The sequence below is a fragment of the Hemitrygon akajei genome, chromosome 7 (genome assembly GCF_048418815.1).
Source record: "Hemitrygon akajei chromosome 7, sHemAka1.3, whole genome shotgun sequence".
NCBI classification, from domain to species: domain Eukaryota; kingdom Metazoa; phylum Chordata; class Chondrichthyes; order Myliobatiformes; family Dasyatidae; genus Hemitrygon; species Hemitrygon akajei.
This window is the reverse complement of record NC_133130.1, coordinates 180,996,691-181,020,331: the sequence shown is the minus strand read 5'-3', so window position 1 is coordinate 181,020,331 and position 23,641 is coordinate 180,996,691. Positions and strand designations below refer to the sequence as shown.

Here is a 23,641-nt window from a genome sequence, read left to right as displayed (position 1 = left end):
TATTTATTCAGTAAGTTATGGGTCAAAGTATTTGGTGAGTACATTTCTAACTCTTCTGGCTTCAGTCTCGTTGCCGTCTGTTCTGAGATTGTTAAGTTGCGTTCAAGAAAACAATGAAATGGCGCTCTGCCGTCTGACAGCATTTTCAAAAGTCTCCGGTTACTCTGTCCACACTGATCTGCCTGAGTAGCGTTTTCAAAATTACACACCCTGGAGAGTGTTTCTGAAAAGCTCTGGTTTCAGGGGATGAAAACGTCGTTTTAGTGTGGACGGAGGGTAAAAATGAAGAGAAAAAGCTTCGGTTACGGATTTATCCGGTGTAGTGTGGACATAGCCTCATGCACCAGTAGCACCCTGAGGGAACAAAAGCATCTACTGATCCTCTCACAGCCAGTGCCGGAGTCATCAGTGTGAACAAACACCTCACACACAACGAATACCCTTATTTCCCTTGGGATTAAAGCAAGTACAAACACTTCAAGTTCTCATTATTGATCAATAGCTTGTGACCTCTTCTGGGAGTGTTGACATCAAAATGGCCCAGAATCAACTGGGATTAAATGGTTTGTTCAACTAAATTGGAAAAAGTAACTTTTCCTCATCTGTATGCCAACACCCACTGACGTCACGCCGGTACAACACGTCATGTTCAACACCCACTGACGTCACGCCGGTACAACACGTCATGTTCAACACCCACTGACGTCACGCCGGTACAACACGTCATGTTCAACACCCACTGACATCACGCCAGTACAACACGTCATGTTCAACACCCACTGACATCACGCCAGTACAACACGTCATGTTCAACACCCACTGACGTCACGCCGGTACAACACGTCATGTTCAACACCCACTGACGTCACGCCGGTACAACACGTCATGTTCAACACCCACTGACATCACGCCGGTACAACACGTCATGTTCAACACCCACTGACGTCACGCCGGTACAACACGTCATGTTCAACACCCACTGACGTCACGCCGGTACAACACGTCATGTTCAACACCCACTGACGTCACGCCGGTACAACACGTCATGTTCAACACCCACTGACGTCACGCCGGTACAACACGTCATGTTCAACACCCACTGACGTCACGCCGGTACAACACGTCATGTTCAACACCCACTGACGTCACGCCGGTACAACACGTCATGTTCAACACCCACTGACGTCACGCCGGTACAACACGTCATGTTCAACACCCACTGACGTCACGCCGGTACAACACGTCATGTTCAACACCCACTGACGTCACGCCGGTACAACACGTCATGTTCAACACCCACTGACGTCACGCCGGTACAACACGTCATGTTCAACATCCACTTTTTTGACCTCCTTTTCACCTCACCACTGCCTTTCCCAAACCTCCACAACTCCTAACGTTTTCCCCAGTCAATTCCCGCTGCACATTCAAACTCCTACTTTTAACACACCATTTCTCCGACTGCTCATCACACTGTCAGCCCAGCTTCCATCACCTGTTCCCCATTAAAACTCTTACCCTCTCCTTCACTGGACATTCCCCTTAGCCCAGCCCCCATTTCTGCTTCCTTAAATCCAAGAAATGCAGGCTGGACTGTTTCTTGCAGTCAGATAGTTTAACCAGGTCTGTCTGTTTGGATTAGAATTATTGAGGCTTGCTCTCTTCGCTCCCTATTCCAGCATTTTGGAATGCAAGAGGAGCCCAAGCTTCTTCATCAATGGGAGTGCCAAATGTGGAGACATAGCTACAAGGTAAGTGGGCAATCATTTAGAACTGGGCTGCATAAAATCTTTTTCTCACAGAGGGTTTTGAAGCTCAGAATTCCCATTCGCAGAGGACAGATTTTTAAATTTTATTTAATTACAGTATGGAATGGACCTTTCTGGCTCTTTGAACCGCGTTGCCCAGCAACCCCTGGTTTAACCCTGGAGGAAACCCATGCGGTTACAGTGGGGATTGTACAAATTTCTTACAGGCAGTGGCGGGAATTGAACCTGGGTTGCTGTAAGACACGGTGCTAACCACTACGCTACCGTGCTGTCCCTGACTGGAGGCATTTCATGAGTTTGATCATTTTGAAAGACCCATGGAATTGAAGGTTGTAGCCAACTGGCACAGTTGAGGAGTGGAGCAGATAAGCTGCAATTGCTTGGGCGACAGGATAAGTTTGAAGGGCTGAATGGCCTACAACTGCTCCTATTTTCCTATGCTCTGCATTAGAAACTGATTTTAAAATCCTGCTGCTCCATCAAAAGCACCAAGAGCTTGTGGCCTTCGTTCTCGATAAGGTTCAGCTATTTCTTCCCTTTTCATCAGGCCAAGCACCTGCTAAGATCTTTCCTCTTGTGTTGTCTATGACCTTGCACCTTTCCCTGGTTTCCCCATATGCTGCCTGCCCGCATGACTCACCTTGGTGTGGCCTCCTCTACATTGGTAGACCCAATGTCAACTGTTGGACCACTTTATTGGGCATCTTCACACCAGCCACCACAAAAGGAGAGCTTTTCCGGCGGGACCCATTTTAACTCTACTTCTTTCTCCCATTCTGTCATGTTGGGCCATGGCCTCTTCGACTGTCACGATGAGGCTACTCTGAAGTTGGTGGTGCATCACCTCATATTCCATTTGGGTAGCCTCCAACCTCACAACATAAATATTAATTTCTCTAACCTGGTATTTTCCCCCCTCCATCCATCCATTATCCGGTGCGATGACACCGGTGCCACGCTGTATGGGTCCTAATGCCCTTCCCTTGGTGGTGTGGAGAGGGGAGACTTGCAGCTTTTGGGCAACTGCTGGTCTTCCATTAAAAAAAAACCTTGCCCAGGCTTGTGCCCTGGAAACTTTCCAAGGCACAAATCCATGGTCTATCGAGACTAACAGAAGCCTACACACACAAACCAGTGATTCCAAAGTTGTCAGGTCTAAGACTAATACTTTCCTTCCATCTCATTAAAATATGCCCTCTCAGCTATTTTACCCTGGGAAAAGGGCACAAGCCTTTTAATCTTACTTTGATTTACAGTTAAAGTTCACTGCTTATATCCCTGGGCTTTGGCATATTATAAACATACGATTCCGAAGCTTTAAGATCACCCACGGCTAAGGCCAGGGCAGCCTGGTTCAGAAGGCCAGAAGGCAAGGATGCCTTTTCTGATACCTCAACTGTCCAGGTGTGCCAACTCTGGCTGACACCACCAGGATCACCATTAGCAGAACTTGCATGTTAAAGTGAGGGCTGTACAGCACTATGGGGGGGTCCTGATCCATCAGAAGGTTGATAGAAACGGGCACATATGGAAATTTGTATAGGAAAAATAGGTGTGGCAGTAATTGCTGGTGGGTGGACCATTTAAAGGTATACCTTCAAAGCCAAGTTCAAAGCAAATATTATTATCAAAGTACATATATATATATGTCACCATATACTAGCCCGAGAATCATGTTTTTACAGGCAGTTATGGAAAAATAAAGGAATAGAAATAAAATTTAGGTAATATTGATCCCAAAGGAAGTTAGTGTCTCAGTAGCATTACAAGTGCACAAGTATAATTATCAGAAGAGAAGTAGAAAGAATAAAAATTACGTTAACACAAACAGTCTAACAGGAGGGTGTCATCACTTCCCCGGCTATAGGTTGACTCATTGGCCGAAGGTAAAGATGACCTCATCTAGCGCTCGTTGGAGCACTGCAGTTGTCTTAATCATGAAAAACTATACAAAAGAAAACAAATAGTGCAAATAAAAAAATTTAAATAATATATGAACATGAGTTGTAGAGTCCTTGAAAGTGAGTCTGTAGTTTGTGGAACTAGTTCATTGTTGAGGTGAGTGAAGTTATCCCCTCTGGTTCAGGAGCCTGACGGTTGTAGGGTAATAACTGTTCCTGAACCTGGTGGTGTGGGACCTAAGGCTCCTGTACCTCCAGCCTTGCCAGTTAATTGATAAACAATGCACAAGAGATTTGTGAAACTACATTCTCACATAGTATAACATCTTCAGGAGAATATATTGTTCCAATTTATTTCACTCTCTTCTGAGGAAACAGCTGGACTTCCATTCCACGATTAAAAACTGGCGGATACTCCAAGCGGTTTTATAAACCTACCGACGTCCACAGTTATCTCGACTATACTCTTTCCAAACTGTCTCCTGTAAAACACTATTCCCTTTTTTCAGTTTCTTCGCCTTCATCGCATTTGTTCTCAGGATGGGGCACAGCCTCCTTCTTCAAATAAAGGGGTTTCCCTTCCTTCACCACTGATGTTGCCCTCAACCGCATCTCCTCCATTTCCAGAACAACTGTGTTCACCCCATCTTCACTCTGCCTTAACAGTGACCGAGTTCCTCTTGTCCTTACCTACCACCGCATGAGTCTCCACATATACCGCATCTTCCTCCGCAATCTCCAAAGGGAGCCTACCACTGAACATCCCCCCCTTCTCTCCACTTTCTGCAGGGATCTCTCCCTCTGTGACCCCCCCCCCCCCACTTGTCCATTCATCCCGCCCCGCTAATCTCCCCACCACCCGGAACTTACCCCTGTAAGCAGCCAAAGTGCTGAACCTCCTCCCTCACCCCCATTCAAGGCCCCAAACAGTCCTTCCAGGTGAGGCGGTGTTTCACCTGCCAATCTGCTGGGGCCGCTGATTGTGTCCGGTGCTCCCAATGCCATCTCCTCTACGTTGGGTGGACTCATTGTAAGCTGTGGGACCGCCTCGCCAAGCACCTCCACTCCATCCGCCAAAAGTGGGACATCCCAGTTTAATTCCGATTCCCGTTCCCGTTGTGACACGTCAGTCCGTGGCCTCCTTGTGTGCCAAGATGAGGCCCCCCCGGGTGGAGGAATAACACCTTGTATTCTGTATGGGTAGCCTCCAACCTGAAGGCATGAATATGGATTTCTCCTTTCAGTGAAAGAAATTCCCTCCCCCTGCCCTCCTCTTCTCCTCCCCACTTTGGCCACTTACCTCTTCTCAGCAGCCTATCAGCTTCCCCCTGGGCCCCCTCCTTCCCTTTCTCCCATGGTCCATTCTCCTCTCCTGTCAGATTCCTTCCTCTCCAGCCCTTGACCTTTCCCACCCACCTGGTTTCACCCATCACCTTCCACTCCCCCACCTTTCTTTATTCTGACATCTTCCCCCTTCCTTTTCAGTCCTGATGAAGGGTCTCGGCCTGAGACCGACTGTTTATCCATTGCCACAGATGCTGCCCGACCTGCTGAGTTCCTCCGGCGTTTTGTGTGTGTGTGAGTCACGTCACAGAGTTGACTGCTCCTCACCCACGGGGACAGTGGCTGTGCCCACGGATGGTCCCAAACCCGGCTGCAAAAGAAGGTTGGGCGACCCCATCCCATAAAATCCCAGTGCTCCCAAAGACCTCATCCATGGGTGAGGAAGGAGAAGAAGGTCTACTCCTGGGACAACTTGGAGGCCCAGGACAAGGGACTCTGGCGAGCTACTGTTGGTGGCCTACGTCCTGGTAAGGGTGAGGGGCTTAACTCTCTCTGTAGCTCTGCCTGCAAATTATTTATCATTGGGTGGGAATACAATCGAGACTGATCCTGAGCTCATCTATTTGGAAGCATGAGAAACGGAAGCAGGAATATGTGCACTCTGTGGCCACTTGAGGTAATGAGGTAATGAAAATATCTAATCAGCCAAACAGGTGGCAGCAAGTCAACGCGCTAAAGCATGCAGACATGGCCACGAGGTTCAGCTGTTGTTCAGAATGGGGGAGAAAGGTGATCGTTCTTCGATCAATAAGGCTGATCCACACCTCCAGCCACTAACTCCACCGCTACTTTATTATTTCCTGTCGGTCGCCTTATGCACAGCCTCCATCACTTTATGGGCATGCAATCAATCTTATATATAAGCTGTCTAATGCAGCTGTATTTATTGTGCTTTTTTATTATTGCGTTCTTTATCTTTTGTGTAATTTTGGATGTGGAGTAACAATTGTTTTTTCGTGTGTACAGGAAATGACATTAAACAATCTCAAATCTTGAATCTTTCACCATGGAACGATTGCTGTTTGAGTCTCTCAGAAACTGCTGATCTGGGATTTTTACGCACAACAGTCTCTAGGGTTTACAGAGAATGGTATGAAAAACACACACAAAAAAGTACCCAGTGGGTGGGAGTTCTGCGGCCGAAAGTGCCTCGTTAATGAGAGATGCCAGTGGAGAATGGCCAGACTGGTTCAAGCTGACAGGAAGGCGACAGTAACTCAAATAACCACACGTTACAACAGTGGTGTGCAGAAGAGCGTCTCTGAACGCACAACACATTGTACCTTGAAGTGGATGGGCTACAGCAGCAGAGAACCACGAACTTACGCTCTGTGGCCACTTTACGGGGCACAGGAGGTACCAATAGCCCCTTGAGACTGCTCAACCCGAGCCTCATTCACTTTGACCCTTGTACCACACAGCTTACAGTTTCCTCAGTGTTTTAAAAAAAACCTGTCCACTTCAGTCTCGAGGCTGAAACTTCCAGAGTTTTATTTACTATCGGGAATTGCTTTCTCGGATCCTGGTTCCACTGGAGGTGATGTGAAAATGATTATCAAATGATTGGAAGAGGAAGCTGAAGTCCTCGCCACCAACGCCAGACTTCCAATTGAGAAATCCCCAGGGGCCGAAATGAAGCACAGGAGCAAGAAGATAACCCGAGAATAATGTCGGGTCCTAAGGACCAGGTTCCGGGCCAGAAAAGGTTTAATAACTTCAACAAATTCCCCACCCCACCCCCGCTCGTTACTTCGCAACAAGTCTACAACTGGCTGACGATCCCTTTAAAATTATAGACCGGCTAGCAGACAGTTCACGTTGTTAAAAGTCTGCTTAAAGTACCAGTGCGCGTACACATTGAATAATGATGATGTTTACGTGACTCTAACAGAGCGGCGCAGCTAAACGAAAACGGGTACCTGAACTGACACGATCTCTTACACTTTTATTCCATCTCTCGGTTTGTCACATACGCTTGAAGTGGCTTTCGAAGTTTGCGTGATTCGTTATGTGTATTGTTATTACCAACGCTAACAGTCGATTCAAACTCAATTCCACAAATCTGCAAATGACTTCCCAGGCGATACATGTCTGAAATGATTCGATCCGCTTTCTCCTCTTTCTTGTACTACTTCTTTGACTTAATTTCAAATACTTTATAGGCCAACCAGCAGTCAATCAGACTATTTATTGTATATCTTTCTCTAAAGCCAAACTTACTAACTTCATCCTTTCAGTGTTCCGAACTGTCTACTAAATGATCGCAATTGTCATCTAACTTCGAATCTGTGTATTGTATTAGTGAAAAATCGGCAATATTATCGAAAATATCAGTTTATTTTTAAATTGCTAAATTTGTAGCGTTGTTGGGGTTGTTAATCCCAAAAGTTTTTACAAAACTATTTCCTTTCAAATCACGTGGCCCCAAACGCGTTGGACAAAAATTAGCTTCCCGGAAATGTGTGCAGGGGTGATGCGATGACGCAATCACAAAGCGGTCTATGTGCTGTAACGGCCCGAGGATCTCGCGAGATTTGCGGCGGCACGAGCGCGGATTTGAGGTGACGCACCTTCCGCTTCCCTTTCCCAGTATGCTCTCTCTGAGAGACGGGAATGGCGGAGTATGGTAGCATCCTCACCCCGGCGGCACTCGGCCTCAACGCCGGACACTCGCCCGGACCCAAAGTGGAAGCTTTCGCCGACGCGCTGCAGAGGGCGCGGCAGGTAAAAGAGAGAGCCCGGCTTCCTTCGCTCGCCTGCAGGAGAGTTGCGGAGTAGAGGCGATGGTTCTGGGCCAGCCTCTCCTGGAGGGCCGGAACCGCCTCCATTTGCAGCCCCCCGCCCCCTCTTCCCCGTCCCGTCCCCGGGAGGAGATAAGGCACATGGCCCCTTGGCTGTCCCGTGATCACCTGAGCCATCCGGTTGTCTAGATCCCCAGACACCCCCCTACGCCCCAGTTCTGAGTTGGATATCAGAGAGCAGCTTTACTCTTGGATTAATCTGAACCCACCCGGGACCCCAGTTCCTTCCTACCCGCCGCACTGCATTACCAGGCACCTGCTTTAGGATTTACAACCTAGTACCGAGTTATTGTCCCATAAGTTGACCTGCTGATTGTTCCAGGTCTTCCAGTTCTCCAATATAAAGCCCTTGCAAGCATGTCTTTATCTACAGTTTATAGTACTGCAGAACGTAGTAGTTAAGCAATTATTGCTGCACATTATGCTGACAAATCCTGGTGGGGAACCAGATTAAAAACACTTTTCAACAAATTAGTATCTAACATCTTGTCTCCTTCACCCCATGTTTTGTCTTCCTTTACATTTCCAGAGAATAGTGTTTTACGGTGTTTGTGTTTGCATGTCCTATAGTGTTGAGATTTTTCTCTGGTTTTCAGTTGTGGAATCGCTGAAAGCTTGTTGAATTTGTGCATTAAGAATTATGTGTAAATTGAGAAAACATTACCTGAAAACTGAGCTATTAAGGGGTGGGTCAAGTCTGCTGGCAGGATAAAACTAACTGAACACCTATGGGTCTCCTAGACTGTGAGGTTAAATAATGCGGTAATTGAGTTAAGCTGAATAGTAATCTTAGCATATCTATCATTTTCAGAACTGATATTCTGTTGCAAGATTGAATGATGCTGAATGGCTTAATTTTGCTCCTTTTTCTTATGATCTTATTGGACTATCAGATAAAGGATCTTTAGTTTATAAAACAATTTTTTTTGGTGAACTTGAAATAACCGGAAGGCTAAACCTGGATACATGTAGTCAATATTTGCCAAGTTGCTGTAGATAAATATTTTGTGCTCTTTTGCAAGGATATGACGTTTCAAGGTTCAAAACATTCTTAAATCTTAGATTTCAGTAAATTGCTGAAAACTTTGAAATTCCTGCTCTAGCTTTTGAAAATTTGAGAAGAGAGTCAGAAGAGTGCTATTGATGCTGGTATAAAAAGGAGCATTAGAAACATGGAAGTTGTCAAATTGTGTGCAAATCATCCTCATTATGTGCTGTTTCGTATGACGTGGGCAATCATGGTCTGCATGACCGTGGTTGTTCCTGGCAAATTTCTCTGCAGGTTTGCCATTACCTCCTGTGCAGTGACTTTACAAGACGGGTGACCCTGGCTGTTATCAATGCTCTTTAGAGATTATCAGCCTGGCATTAATGGTCAATAACCAGGACTTGTGATGCGCACCAGCTGCTCGTACGACCATCCACCGCCTGCTCCTATGAATTCATGTGACCCTGTTTCAGGGTGAGGGGGGAGGGCCTATGCAGGTGCCAGAGGGTGACTTGCGGGCTAGTAGAGGGAAAGAGAGCCTTGCCCCTCCTTTGCTAGAGATGTGCCTCCACCCCATCATCCAATGTATAAGAAAAGTGTAAACAAAACTAAGTATCCTTGTGAGGGACCAGATTGAAAATACATTGCAACAAGTTAATAACTTCCACATGGACTCTCTAACAACTTGGAGTCTATGTGGAAGTTATTAATTTGTTAAAATGTATTTTTCAACAACAACTTGTACCCCTATTTAACAAAAGGTCACTTATTATGGACTTCATCAAAGCAACATCTATTATCCTAGTGAGCAACACTGGTTAAATAAATCCACACAGAAAGCTTTTTTTTAGTACATTTAACCAATCACTAGAGAGTGTTCAGAAGGTCCTGACTTTATTTTGCTTGAATTTGGTATTAATTACTGGAAGTAAACCAGGAAAACTCTGAAGGGAAATATTATGCAGTGAATATGAAGTTTGATTATTTTCATACTTCGATGTGCTGTCAATCTTATCTATGATGTACAGTATGTGGAAACTTCAGTTTTTTAAAAAACTTGTGCAGTCTCTCTTTTTGCCTCCCTTTTCTCTTGTTGGAAAGAAATTTGTAAATCAAGGCTTCTTCAAGATTTATGGTGTGGCATAATATGTTTTACCTTTTATATTGCAGTCACAAGAGAGGTCATGCGTTATAAATGATACGCAAGTTCAACATGTAACTGTTGTGTAGATGCCATTCTCCTTTAGTGTATTGTTACTTGATTTGTCAAAATGTTGCCTGACAGTTGTCTTGTAATTCTTGAGGACATTAGAGACTAGATACTGGTATCTAGAGCAACAAACAAGGTGCTGGAATAAATCAGCAGGTTAGGCAGAATATGTGGAGGGAAATGTTTCAGTTGAAGGCCTGAAATGTCAACTGTACATTTTCCTTCACTGATGCTGCCCAACCTGTTGAATTCAGCATCTTGTTTTTTTCATATTTTTTCCCGATAATCTGTTCTATTGAGACACTCTATTAAATATATTTGCAACTCTGGCATCTGGTTTTGATCACTGATGTTGCATTTTATGGAGCACACAAGTCATTGTCACTGCAACATAGAAAACTTTAATAAGATCTCAAGCCTTATTCTGAGAGGAAATATATTTTTTGTAGTAACTAATTTGGATAATTATGCAGACCTCAGAGGGAAGGTTGTAATAAAAAATAATGTCTAATATCTTCTGACTGTTCTCAACCTTATGACAATCATTAGAAACGTAGAAAATAGGTGCAGGAGTAGGCCATTCGGTCCTTCGAGCCTGCACCGCCATTCAGTATGATCATGGCTGATCATCCAACTCAGAACCCTGTACCTGCTTTCTCTCCATACCCCCTGATCCCTTTAGCCACAAGGGCCATATCTAACTTCCTCTTAAATATAGCCAATGAACCGGCCTCAACTGTTTCCTGTGGCAGAGAATTCCACGGATTTTTCCTCATCTCGGTCCTAAAAGGCTTCCCCTTTATCCTTAAACTGTGACCCCTCGTTCTGGGCTTCCCCAACATCGGAAACAATCTTCCTGTCCAATCCCTTTAGAATTTTATAAGTTTCAATAAGATCTCCCCCCCCCCCCCTCAATCTTCTAAATTCCAGTGAGTATAAGCCTTGTCGATCCAGTTTTTCTTCATATGAAAGTCCTGCCATCCCAGGAATCAATCTGGTGAACCATCTTTGTACTCCCTCTATGGCAAGAATGTCTTTCCTCAGATTAGGGGACCAAAACTGCACACAATACTCTAGGTGCAGTCTCACCAAGGCCTTCTACAACTGCAGTAGAACCTCCCTGCTCCTGTACTCAAATCCTTTTGCTATGAATGCCAAAGGATTAACATTAATAATAACCATTAACTATTTGTTGCTGTCAGTATATTTTGTGTATATATTGCATCCCGCTTGTCCTTGCAGCTTGTTAAATTGGAGGGTTATTGTTGGAGAGAGTATTGTAAATGATATTTGAGCTTTATATAGTACCAATTTTCACATGTTGATACAGCTTTATTTCATGTTCAGATTCTAATGAATGTAGGAAACCTTGTGCAAGTGACATTGGTGCCAAATGCACAGATAGCATGTGTTATTTAATATTAATACAGGTATTAAATGACACATACTAGTTGTGATGAGTGTACAATTATTTAATTTGCTGAGTGTGTAAAATGTGCTCATAAGGCAGAATCTAAACAATTTCTATAAGAAAACTTATCCACCACTTTACAGATATTGCTGTTTATGACATTTCCACACTTCCCAGCTGACTTGATGATTGCATATGTGTATCAAGAAAGGGACCTGAATGTGTAGTACAGCCAAGAAAGTTCACCAAACCCTCTACTTCCTCAAGAGGCAAAAGTAATTTGGCATGTGCACATCAGCCTTTACCTATTTTTATGAATGCACCATAGAAAGGATTCTATCTGGATGCATAACGGCTTGGTATACCAATTCCTTTGTATATGGCCACAAGAACCTGCAGAGTTGTGGATATAGTGCATCATGAAAACCAGCCTTCCCTCTATGAACTCTTATCTTACTGCCTCGATAAAGCAGCCAGCATCATTAAAGACCCCACTCTCTTCTCCCCTCTCCCATTGGGCAGAAGATAACGAAAGCCGGAATTCTTGTACTACCAGGCTCAAGGACAACTTCTATCCTGCTGTTATCAGACTCTTGAATTGTCTGTGTACAATAAGATGGGCTCTTGACCTCACAATCTACCTTGTTATGATCTTGCGCTTTGTTTACCTGTCCTGCACTTTCTCCGTAGCTCTTACACTTTATTCTGTATCGTTATTTTTCTACCTTATTGTACCACAATGTACGGTGTAATGATCTGTGTGCACAGCATGCAAGGCAAGCTTTTCACTTCATCTTGGTATACATGACAATAATACCAATATCGATCGACATGATTAGGTTTAACATAATTTCAAGAAGTGCAAATGAGGGAAAGTTCTATTTGCTATATATTTAACTTTTATTTAAAAGGCACTTGTTTTGCATTCCTTTCAAACAACTGGTATATAGTAAGTTACATTTTAGTCCAATCACAGCTTGACCTTGTATGTAACTGTTGTAACTCCATAATACTATTTTTGTGAATTGTATTTTGCATACTTGGTCTTATACAAGTATTATACAACTTTGATTTGCAATTCAGCATTGAGGGCAACAATGTTCAGGTACCAGCAAGTATTTGACTTGCATCAATGGTGTTGAACTTTTAAACATGTCAGATTCAGGTACTGGGAATCTATTTATCTTTCCCATTTCTGTCAGACCTACATTATGATGTAAATTAAATGCTGAGCATTACTGTAAAACTAATCAAGTTGACACAGTTTGCATGTTAGCCTAAATAGTTTTGTGATGTTACTGCATTGTTCAGCATATCAAAGTCTGCCAAATTCCCCTTTTTCTGATATCCATGTGACGTGATCATTGGTTTGTGATTATGGGGGTATCTAATTGCTACATCTTCTGTAGAACCAGGGTGTAGTTGTGGCATTTTGGCTAAAACTAGTTAGTTCCTCATTGACCAAACCTTGGGAGGTTTAAATATAAGATGCCAGTTTCAATACCCCCGTGACTATATGTTGTTGGCCAAATTTGTCTTTACATTTCCATACTATCTCCAAATGAAAGTTCCGTTTGACACACAAAAAAAATTGTATATGTTTGCAAAATCTATGGAAACTGCATTGTGCAGTTGTGGGATAGTCTAAGGATGGACTTACTGAGATTAGAGATGGGCGTGAGGCATGAGGAGAACTCGGATATTGATGAAGCTGTACAGATCTTCAGTTGTGAAATGGTTTCTCGATTTTATTACATAAAGCTAAAATTCAGAGACGTGAAATTCTGCAGATGTTGGAAATCCAGAATAACACACAGAATGCTTGAGGAGCTCGCCTGACCCACTGTTCCTCCAGCATATAGTGTTGTGCAAAAATTCAGGTACTGATTGACTCATTGAGTATATATTAATAGTGGATACGTTATTAGGAATATCTTAATTCTGATTAATTTGTTTCTCAGTCCCAGTGGATAGAGTGATCATGGATCTGTTACATTTGGGGAAACTTGCCATTGTTTTCTGAATGTGATTGCAGTTAAACAATATCTCTTGGTCTTGTCTTTGTAGATAGCTCCTTTGGGCATTTATAAATGGTTGTATACTTAAGAGGGCAAATGTATACTCAAGCAAATCTATTTGAGCTTTGTGATATTTGGAGATAGTGGGATATTATGAGTTTCTGCACAGATCAAGCATCCTGGTTGATACTTGCACTGAGGGTGCTGTTGAATGTAGGTTTAATTAAATGATCCTGCAAAATGGCACCATTATAATTCAGTCCAATACCCTAGTCATGCCTTGGCCTTTTTCATGGATACTTGAGGGTAAAACTCCCTTGACCATGTCCCTATCAATGCACTAACTAAAACGCATCAGTAGGTATGCTTGTTGTTTACATAGCCATAACGTCAAATGTAAAAGCGAACTTCGTCAAACCCTAGTTAGCTCTGTGCATTTTAAAGTATTTGTAAATGCATTTTTTCTACTTGGTGAGAGTGGTTCAAAACAAGATCTCTGCAATTGCAGAGTTTGAAAAGGGCAGAGTACAGAGAAGCAGATGACAAAATTAAACCTTTCACTTAAAATAATCTCTGGATTGCTGCCTGTGCCATGTGCCAGTGAGGGCAAGAAAAGGATGATTTAGCGGATGAATGCGTGGCTGTGGAACTGGGACAGAATGTCAAATTACTGGATTATTAGGATCTCTAATAATTATTAGGTATGACCTGTACAAAAGGGATGGATTGCACCTGAACCTTGGGGGACCAATTTCCTTGCGGACAGGCTTGCTGGGACTGTTGTAGAGGGGTTAAACTGATTTGGCAGGGGATGAGAAACTGAGTGATAGGGCTAAGGATGGGGCTGTAGGTATACAAGTGTAGGCAATGTATAATGAAACTGTCAGGAAGGACGGGCAGGTGATGGGGCAAAATTGCAGTCAGTGGGATGAGTTGCAGGGTAATGGAACAAAATTGTGATTGGGTATTTTACAATGAACCAGATTTGATTAGAGAGGGAGAAGCTGAAGTCAAATGTATCAGTATCGCAGTGGAGTAAAGGGAATTATGGTGAATGAGAGAGGAGCTGCCCAAAGTTCATTGGAAGGGGCACTAGCAGGGATGACAGCAGAGCAGTAATGGCCAGAGTTTCTGGGAGCAATTTGGAAGGTGCAGGATAGGTACACTCCAAAGAAGTATTCTCTAGGCAGAATGACACGACTGTGGCTGACAAGGGAATCAAAGTCAACGTAAAAGCAAAAGAGGGCGTATAGTAGAGCAAAAATGATTGGGAAGCTTTTAAAAGAACGAGGCAACCAGAAAGGTCTATATATAAAGAACAAAAATATGAAATATGAAGGTAAGCTAGCTATTAATATCAAAAAGGATATGGAAAGCTTAAGATATATAAAGAGAGGCAAGAGGAGATATTGGACTACTGGAAAATGACGCTGGAGAGATAGTAATGTGGGATAAGGAGATGTCAGATGAGCTGAATAAGTATTTTGCATCAAGCTTCACTGTGGAAGACACTAGCAATATACAGGCTGTTCAAGAGTGTTGGGGCAGAAGTGAGTGAAGTTGCAATTACTAAGGAGAAGGTGCTTGAGAAGCTGAAAGGTTTGAAGGTGGACAAGTCACCTAGACCAGATGGGCTACACCTCAGGGTTCCAAAGAAGGTCGCTGAATAGATTGTGGAGGCAATTGTAATGATCTTTCAAGAACCACTAGATTCTGGTGAGGTTCCAAAGGACTGGAAAATTGCAAATGTCACTCCACTCTTCAAGAAGTGAGAGAGGTAGAAGAAAGGAAATGATAAGCAATTAGCCTAACCTCAGTGATTGGGAAGAAGTTGGAGTCGATTGTTAAATGAGGTTTTGGGTACTTGGAGACAGATGATAAAATGTGCCAAGGCCGTCATAGTTTCCTTAAGAGAATATCTTGCTTGACCAATCTGTTGGAATTCTTTAAATAAATAACAAAGATAGACAAAGGAGAATCGGTGGATGTTGGGTACTTGGATTTCCAATACAGTTGACAAGTGCCATTTATGAGGCTGCTTAGCAGATTAAGAGCTCATGGTGTTATTCCAGGAAAGATATTAGCATGAATAAGAGGCTCATTGGCAGGAGGAAGAGAGTGGAAATAAATGGAGCCTTTTCTGATTGGCTGCTGTCTAGCAGTGTTCATAGAGGTCGGTATGTTGTATGTTAATTATTTGGATGATGGAATTGATGGCTTTTTGGCCAAGTTTGCAGATGAAACGAAGAGAAGTGGAGGAACAAGTAGTGTTGAGGAAGCAGGCAAGCTGTAGAAGGACTTAGATGAATAGAATGGACAAATAAGTGGCAGATGGAATAGAGTCTGGAAGTGTATGGTCCTGCACTTCGGAATGAGTAAAAATGTAGACCATTTACTAAATGAAGAGAAAATTCAAAAATTTGAGATGCAAAGGGACTTGAGAGTCCTCGTGCAGGGTTCCCGAAAGGTTAACTTGGTGTGGCAGGCAATGTTAGTATTAATTTCAAGAGGATTAGAATATTAAAAACAAGGATGTAATGTTGAGGCTTTATAAGGCGCTGATGAGACCTCACTTAGACCTTAAGACTTTGGAGCAGAAGTCTGCTTCACCATTTCATAATGGCTGATCCCGGATCCCATTCAACCCCATACACCTGTCCTCTCATGATTTCACTTGATGCCCTGAACAATTGGGGTATCTTAGATATGGGGACAATATTCCAAGTGCAGCCTGACCAGTGTTTTATAAAGCTTCAGCATTGTTTCCTTTTTATTTTCTATTCCCCTTGAATGCCAACATTTCATTTGTCATCGTTATCACATACTCAACCTGTGAATTAACCTTCTGGGAGTCTGGCGCGAGGACTCCCAAGTTCCTTTTATCAAAACGCATTATCGTACATTTCCCAACCCTGTATTGCATCTGCCACTTTTTGCCCATTCTTCCAATTTGTCTAAGACCTGCTGCAATTGCATTTCTTCCTCAGCACTACCTACCCCCTACTTATCTTTGTATCATCTGCAGTCATCAGTTCCACTATCTAAATCATTGACAGATAATGTGAAAATTAACAATCCCAATACTGATCCCTGAGGAACACCATTAGTCACTGGCAGGCATTGAGCAAAGGCCCCCTTTATGCCCACTTGCTGCCGCCTGCCTGTCGGCCATTCTTCTATCCGTGCCAGTATCTTTCCTGCAATGCCATGGGATTTTATCTTGTTAAGCAGCGAAGTAGCCTCATGTGGCATTTAGCAAGTGTCTTCTGAAAATCCAAGTAAATAACATCCACTGCCCCTCCTTTGTCCGCCCCTGCTTGTTACTTGCCTAACAGATTTGTCAGGCAAGATTTCCCTTTACAGAAACCATGCTGACTTTGACTTATTTTATCATTAGTCTCCAAGTACCCCGAAACCTCATCCTTAATAATGAACTCCAATACTTCCCCGACCACTGACCTATAATTTCCTCTTTTGTCTTCCTCCCTTCTTAGAGTGAAGAGACATTTGCAATCTTCCAGTCCTCCGGGACCGTTCCAGAATCAAGTGATTCTTGAAAAATCATGACCAATGCATCTGTTATCTCTTCAGCAACCTCTCTTCGGACTCTGGGATGTAGTCCACCTGGTCTAGGTGACTTGCCCACCTTAAGACCTTTGAGTGTGCCTAGCACTTCTTTCCTTTGTAATAGCAATGGCACTCACAGACCTCTGGCACAGAGGTCTTCCACAGTGAAGACTGAAGGAAAGTACTTAAGTTCATCTGCCATTTCCTTGACCCCCATTACTACCTCTCCAGCATCATTTTGCAGTGGTCCAATATCAACTCTCACCATCTTTTTATTTATATGAAAAGAATTAGTATCTGGCTTTATATTATCAGCTAGTTTACCCTCTTATTTCATCTTTTCCCTTACAGCTTTTTTAGTTGCCTTTTGTTGGGTTTTAAAAGCTTTCCAATCATCCAACTTCCCACTCACTTTTGCTACTTGAAGTATTGTGAGCAGTTTTGAGCTTCCTATCTAAGAAAGGATGTGTTGACATTGGAGAGGAGTTCAAAGGAGATTCCCAAAAGTGATTCCGTGTTTGATTATCGGTGTTTGGCTCTGGGCCTGTACCCATTGAAATTTAGAAGAATGAGGGGGTATTGGGGTATTTTCATTGAAAGCCATTGAATGCTGAAAGGTCTAGATGGTGTAGATGTGGAAGGGATATTTCTTTTAGTGGGGGAGACTAGGACCAGAGGGCACAACCTCAGCATAAAGGGACATCCATTTAGAATAGATGAGGAATTTCTTTAGCTAGAGAGGTAGTGAATCTGTGGAATTAAACCATAGGTGGCTGTGGAGGCCAGGATATTTTAGTTATTTAAAGTTGATAGATTCTTGACAAGCCAGTGCATCAAAGGTTATTTGGAGAAGGCAGGAGAATGGGGTTGAGAGGGAACTGGATCAGGCATGATTAATTCTACTCCAATGACTTGTGGTCTTACAGCAGATTTAAAGTTCAGTTAACTTAAACTAAAGAATTGCAACCAACCTTGGCCTTTAGCCTATAATTCTGGCAGTATAGGCAGAATTAGGTGCAATATTTTCTTTCTGCTTTCAGGCTGAACATCTATCGATCTTCCTGGAATATTACGAACTGTAAAAATATGAATTATGTCAAGCCTGTAATCTTTTTGGATGACTTCTAGTGGCTTTAGTGGGTTTTCATAACTTGTGATTTCATACAAATTCAGTCATTTGGTTGCAACCATGTTATTTTGCCATAAGTGTTTATGCCCGAAAGAACTTTGTCAAAATTGTGTCTAGTTAAATTTTAGTAACCAGAAGGAAAAATCCATCTTTTCTAGATCAGCTTTTGTATTATGACATCTAGCGACTGCCCTAGACTTCAAAGTCTTGTCACGTTTATCATTTTAGTTAATGTAGGCTTTAGTATCTTGGATTAGGGAAGAAAACGGTGGGAACAATGAAACTGCCACCATTTGTTAAGCATTGATCCCTGCAAGAGGAATACATTGTGGTGGTTTTCATACCACATGAAAGAAGTGGTGTATTATCTGGGGCTAGAGGTGACCAGCTCTTCACGTCAGTGTTCTCTTGAATATTTGCTACTTGGACAAGGCCTATTGATTCCAGTGGAATTGTTCCTTACCAAAACATGGTCTTTAGTAGTGAAAAAGAGGCAATATTTCTTTCTGTAAATGCCAAATCAGAAGGCCATTATTACCTCATTTATGATTACTTTATTTACTGTATGTTCTTTCCATTACTTAAAGAAAATAGGTTATTGTTGGTGGTTTTTGCTTGTTGCAATATGGCATGCTAGTGCTGTGGACCCAAATGTTTTCCTTTTTCACTCCCAGTAGTATCAGTCCACTTTCTGGTCATGTACTGAATGAACCAGAGTACTCCAAACACTCCCAGCTTCAAGCCAAGAAGCCCAGCACTTTCAACATTCATGTTACTTTGAAATTAAGGTGGTAAGGAATCCCTGTGGATGTGGTTGATAAGTCACATTAGAAGCTAGCTTGAGCATCAGTTGGTACAGATCAGCAGAGCTAAGTGGTTTATAGTATAGATGTGTACCAATGCATGAATGTCTAAAATCTTTACACTACAGGATTATTTTATTTACCATCCTCCATATCAGTGTTTTAAGATTTCTCTTCAATTGGTTGGTGTTGTGTGTCATTTTATGTTATTGCTGAAGAAGTACTTATCAACTTGCCTGTGGCCAGTTAGATCTTGGCTTCTGAAGATGAACTAGCAGCTTAATCTTGTGCATGGTTCCTCAGTTTGTGTCTTTCATTAATGCTTTTTTCAACAATTTGGTTAAAGTGGAGTTTGTTGTACTAAAGGTGGTCATGGTGTCCTTTTGTAAAATTGAAGCCTATCCAAGGCCAATCAAGTTAAATGTATTCTCTGGTATAATTTATTAGGAGGGCTTTCTTCAGCTGCTGGCTTACTGACTGAAGGAAGGTATCAATCCTGGTTCTTCCATTGAACCACTGAACAATTCAGTTCTGGACATCAAACCATCCAAGACCAGGAGTGATGGCGAATGGTTAGCACAAAGTCAATTGACAGGAAGAGACAAGGGTGAATTTCTGGTAGGTGTGTTTTGAGCATAAAAGTGGGAATGTTTCAAAGACATTTTATCCTCTGGATGGTACTTCTAATTATTAGTGCTGTGAACCTTGCCCCATCCAAATTTCCTGTTTTAATTTTTCCACATTGAAGCTTAGTGATTAAACAGTGAAATCACTGGATTAAAATGGAAATTGCTGCACTTGTATTTGTGATTTGGTGTCACACATTCTGTTTTACCTCTCGTGTTTACACTGGCAATTTGGCTGCTCTTGCTATTTTTCATTAGCACCCATCTAATTTCAAAATTTGTTATCATTCCTGTTCTTGTGGAAAGTTGTTACTGAAGGAAGAATTGAACTAATTACCTTAAAATTGATCCAGAAAACTTTTTGAGACTTAAAAATTAGCAAGCAACAAGTCAGTGTAGCAATCAGCCCCAGGCAGAACTTCTCAAAATTCTGTAAATGGGTTCAGGAGGCAACTTTATTTCTGAACTAGGTACTGAGGATTGCTGATGGGAACAGATGATGTCAGAGTCCAAATTGATCCTGAAGATTTTCTTGAGTTTACCAGCTGCCCAATTGAAACTTTATTTTTCCTGTGGCTGCAGTGTGTCCCAGTGTTTTTATGCAAGGAAGGTTATTTGCTTTGCTGTGCTTGCGCTTAGTGAGAATTTTTGGAAAAGCAAATGTCCTGACTAACATTCAGGGTCGTAATTTCAGGTCCTGATGGATGCCAAACTGAAATTCTTGGATTTCAACTTATTTCACATTGGTGGAAGATTAATGTATTAGTATATTTATGGTTATCATGAAATCTGCAGAAACTGCCACACAGAACTGTTGGGTGAATCAAACATAATTTTAAAAGTGTGAGCCACATGCAACCCTGTGGATATCTATTGCATTATGGAAAATGTCATTTATAATATTTAGTTGATAACTTCAAATTTCCTATTAGTCTTCATGTCCCTCTTCAGGCATTTCTGATCTGTCAGTAATCTGCCTTTCTTAAAATATTGAAGGTAGATGAACTGAAAATCAAAAACAAAATTAAGTAAATGAGTGAACGATAAGGTGTAAGTTAAATTGAGGGCACATCAGCCACAACCTGACAGGACCAACTTGCCAGGGTTAAGTGTGCCACCCTATAATACTTAAACAACTCTCCTAAATCCCTCAAATGTTTTTAATCGCACTACTGTGTTTTCGTAGCTGTTATTTATAGATGCTGCATAAATGCAAGTTATTGACTTTTCCCTTATCGCCCTCTTCATATCTATGGGAAAGTATCATTTCTTTCATGTACTGATCTGAGCACCATGCAGTTTTACATTCAAGGCTATTATAGTTGAAAATGTAAGGAGAAAAGTTACTGTGTTCAAACTGCCTGAAAATACTTTTGATAAGCAATGATAAGGAGTTATAACAGTTCTAGTTTCTTTTATACATTTACAAGTTGCATGATTGGAGTTACAGTTACAATCCAGGGTCAGCTCATGTCCAGAATTGAATATGTGCATTTTTGATGAGTACTTCAATATCAACCATCCTGTATCTCAAAGGTGATATGAACCTTTGGTTCATTGCTAGCTCATATTATTCTGAATGACAGTCTGGGAGCTATAGCAGCAAAAATATATTTGCCTGAAAATAATTTTTAGTATCTGATGAAGCAAAAGCAGTAAGTTACAACGTGTTTTGCAGATTATTAGGTGAAGATGGCATGTGTCTTTTTATAGTGCATGCTTACTTTACAAGGAAAAATTGGCATTTTCATACTGAGGGGCTTAATATATCTGTACCTTAAAGATTTGTTACTAATTCCTTCAAATGTAGTACTTGTTTCCAGTTTCCTGGTGGCTTTTTATAATCTTGTTTCAGCTAAATTTGTATAATATATTTAACAATAATTGGAGAGAAGGGAAAAGAAATTGCTTGGTGTGTCTGTAGTTAGAAAGGGAGAGATGGAAAACACATAGTTCAAGGGTGAATTTAACCTTTCACTGTTCTGTACCACACTGCATCGTTGATTTCTCTCATAGTGAGCTATTGAATTTCATCCAGAGTACCTGGGGATGTCAAGTAGTTATCTGCTCATGGAGAGACACAACTCCATAAGATATAGGAGTAGAGTTAGGTCATTTGGCCCATTGTGTCTGCTCCATCATTTTACCATGGCTGACCCATTTTCCTGTCAGCCCCAATCTCCAGCCTTCTCCCCACATCCCTTCATGCCCTGACCAACCAATAATCTATCAGCCTCTGCCTTAAAAGTCTGGTTGGGTTAGTGCTTCCCAACATGTGCTACAGTTTATGGTAGTCAAAAAGCTAAGAAATCTGACTAAAAATGTCACTAAACATACCTTTTCTGGAGTGAATTGTTAAATTATCGAGGCAAATTTGGAGGGATGAGCCAAGATAAGGTGTTGCAAAATTGTTGCAGATGAAAGTCTGGGTACTGAGCTGATCTGAAGAGCTTGAGAGCAGCTTCTGGCTGGGCCTGGAGTGAGTCGCTGGCCATTGTGTTCTAGGCCCCAAGTCCGTCGCGGTGCCCGGGTCTTAGTGCAAGGTACGATCCAATGCTTGGATAATCGAAACACCAGCCCAGTTGAAGGTGAAGAGCCCATTTTCTCACTCTCCACGATCTTCACTCCTCCTTCCAGGCTGCTGGAGATTTTCACTGTTCCACTGTTGGCTCAATTTAAACGCTGAGCCAGATAGACAGAAAAGACAGGGTGTCAGTCAGGACGTGAGCTGATTTCGCTTGTTCTCCGCAGTGATGATTTCCATGGCACTGCGCCTGAAGACTGTCCTGGCTGCTGAGCTCTGTGCCCACTGACACGATGAACTGGTAATGAGGCTTTGGGCCTACTCTGGGCTGCTCTGGGGTTCAGATCTGAGGACTCAAGTTTAGAATCGGAATGAGGTCGTGTTTGCTTCAATTGTTTGTATGATTATTTTTGTTCTCGATGGTCTTCTATTTTCATTCTTTTTAATTGATTCTTTTAAGATTCATGCTTTGTTGTTATCTGTAAGCAAGCAAATCTCAAGGTTGTATAATTTATACATTTTTTATAATGAGTCCTGATTTTGAAATATACATGAAGACTTGGCCTCCACAGCTGCCTGAGGCAAAGAATTCCACAGATTCCTCCTCATCTCTGTTCTAAATGCACAATTGATTTTCAAAAGGCCAACATTTAATGTATTTGCTTGCTGCTCAAAGTGATGTTTTTTTGATCCCTTCACTGGCAGAGTGAATTAACACACTGGTTAACAAATTGTTGATCCAGCAATATTTTCATTTGTGGAGAAAGTGTTGAAATTGTATTGTCATGAATGCAGGTTAAGAAGCTTACTATCTGTCTCTGCCAACTCTAGCCATTTTCTAGATTAATTGTTTCACCTGTTTTTATTTACTGTTATCTAAGATCCCCATTTCGAAAATCGCTTCCTGCTCTCTGTTTTCGACCCAGCACACTGTTGTGCTTCTCCCCTGGTGAAGTCTGTATGAACTGAAAGCAAAGTTGTTTAATTTCAGGCTGCACAAATATTTTGTTGACATAGCTTTGTTCTTTGCTCAGTTGGAATTTAGTAAAACTTGAGCTTGTAGACATATGTCACGTGCCCTGTAAGCTGATACATTATTTACGTAGTTACATTCACTGGGTTGTTCTGTTCCTGTTTATTGCTGCTGGCTTCCAGTAATGAGTCTGACAGCTAACTGTTTCTATAGAATAATGAAGACCCATTGGAAAAAAATGTTTTTCTGAGTTTTGCTGCTAAATTGGTCATTTGTTGTTTGAAGACAATCGCTTAATATTGTGATGGCTGTTCAAAGGTAGTTAACGCGTTTCTGTCCAAAATTCTGAAATGTTTAATGTTGAATCATTATTTGTTGGACAATGAGCTTGTATCTTGCATGCAATTTAGTTACAACTTAGAAGATAATATTTTCTCTGTTTTCAATGTGATTGATTTTAGAGAGCACAGTATTGTGTATCATTGAATACTTATGATTGACGTATTAGTATTGTAGGTACATACAAGAGCAGAATTAGGCCATTCAGCCCATCAAATTGTAGTTAAATATGTTGTGG

At 42.0% G+C, this 23,641-nt stretch overlaps 1 protein-coding gene across 6 annotated transcripts in view; it reads left to right on the top strand.

Annotated features, from left to right (window-relative positions):
- Positions 1-7,590: 7,590 nt before the first annotated feature.
- The window catches only part of fubp3 (far upstream element (FUSE) binding protein 3), a 94,115-nt gene continuing 78,064 nt past the window's right edge, over positions 7,591-23,641 (top strand). For 5 of the 6 annotated variants that reach the window (XM_073052785.1, XM_073052783.1, XM_073052782.1 and 2 more), the window contains exon 1: positions 7,591-7,738. In XM_073052785.1, coding sequence (XP_072908886.1) covers positions 7,628-7,738 — 111 coding nt within the window. In that variant the 5' untranslated portion in view covers positions 7,591-7,627. Of the gene's footprint in view, positions 7,739-23,235; positions 23,383-23,641 lie in introns of those variants that run through there. The other variant, XM_073052784.1, reaches the window with a different exon arrangement.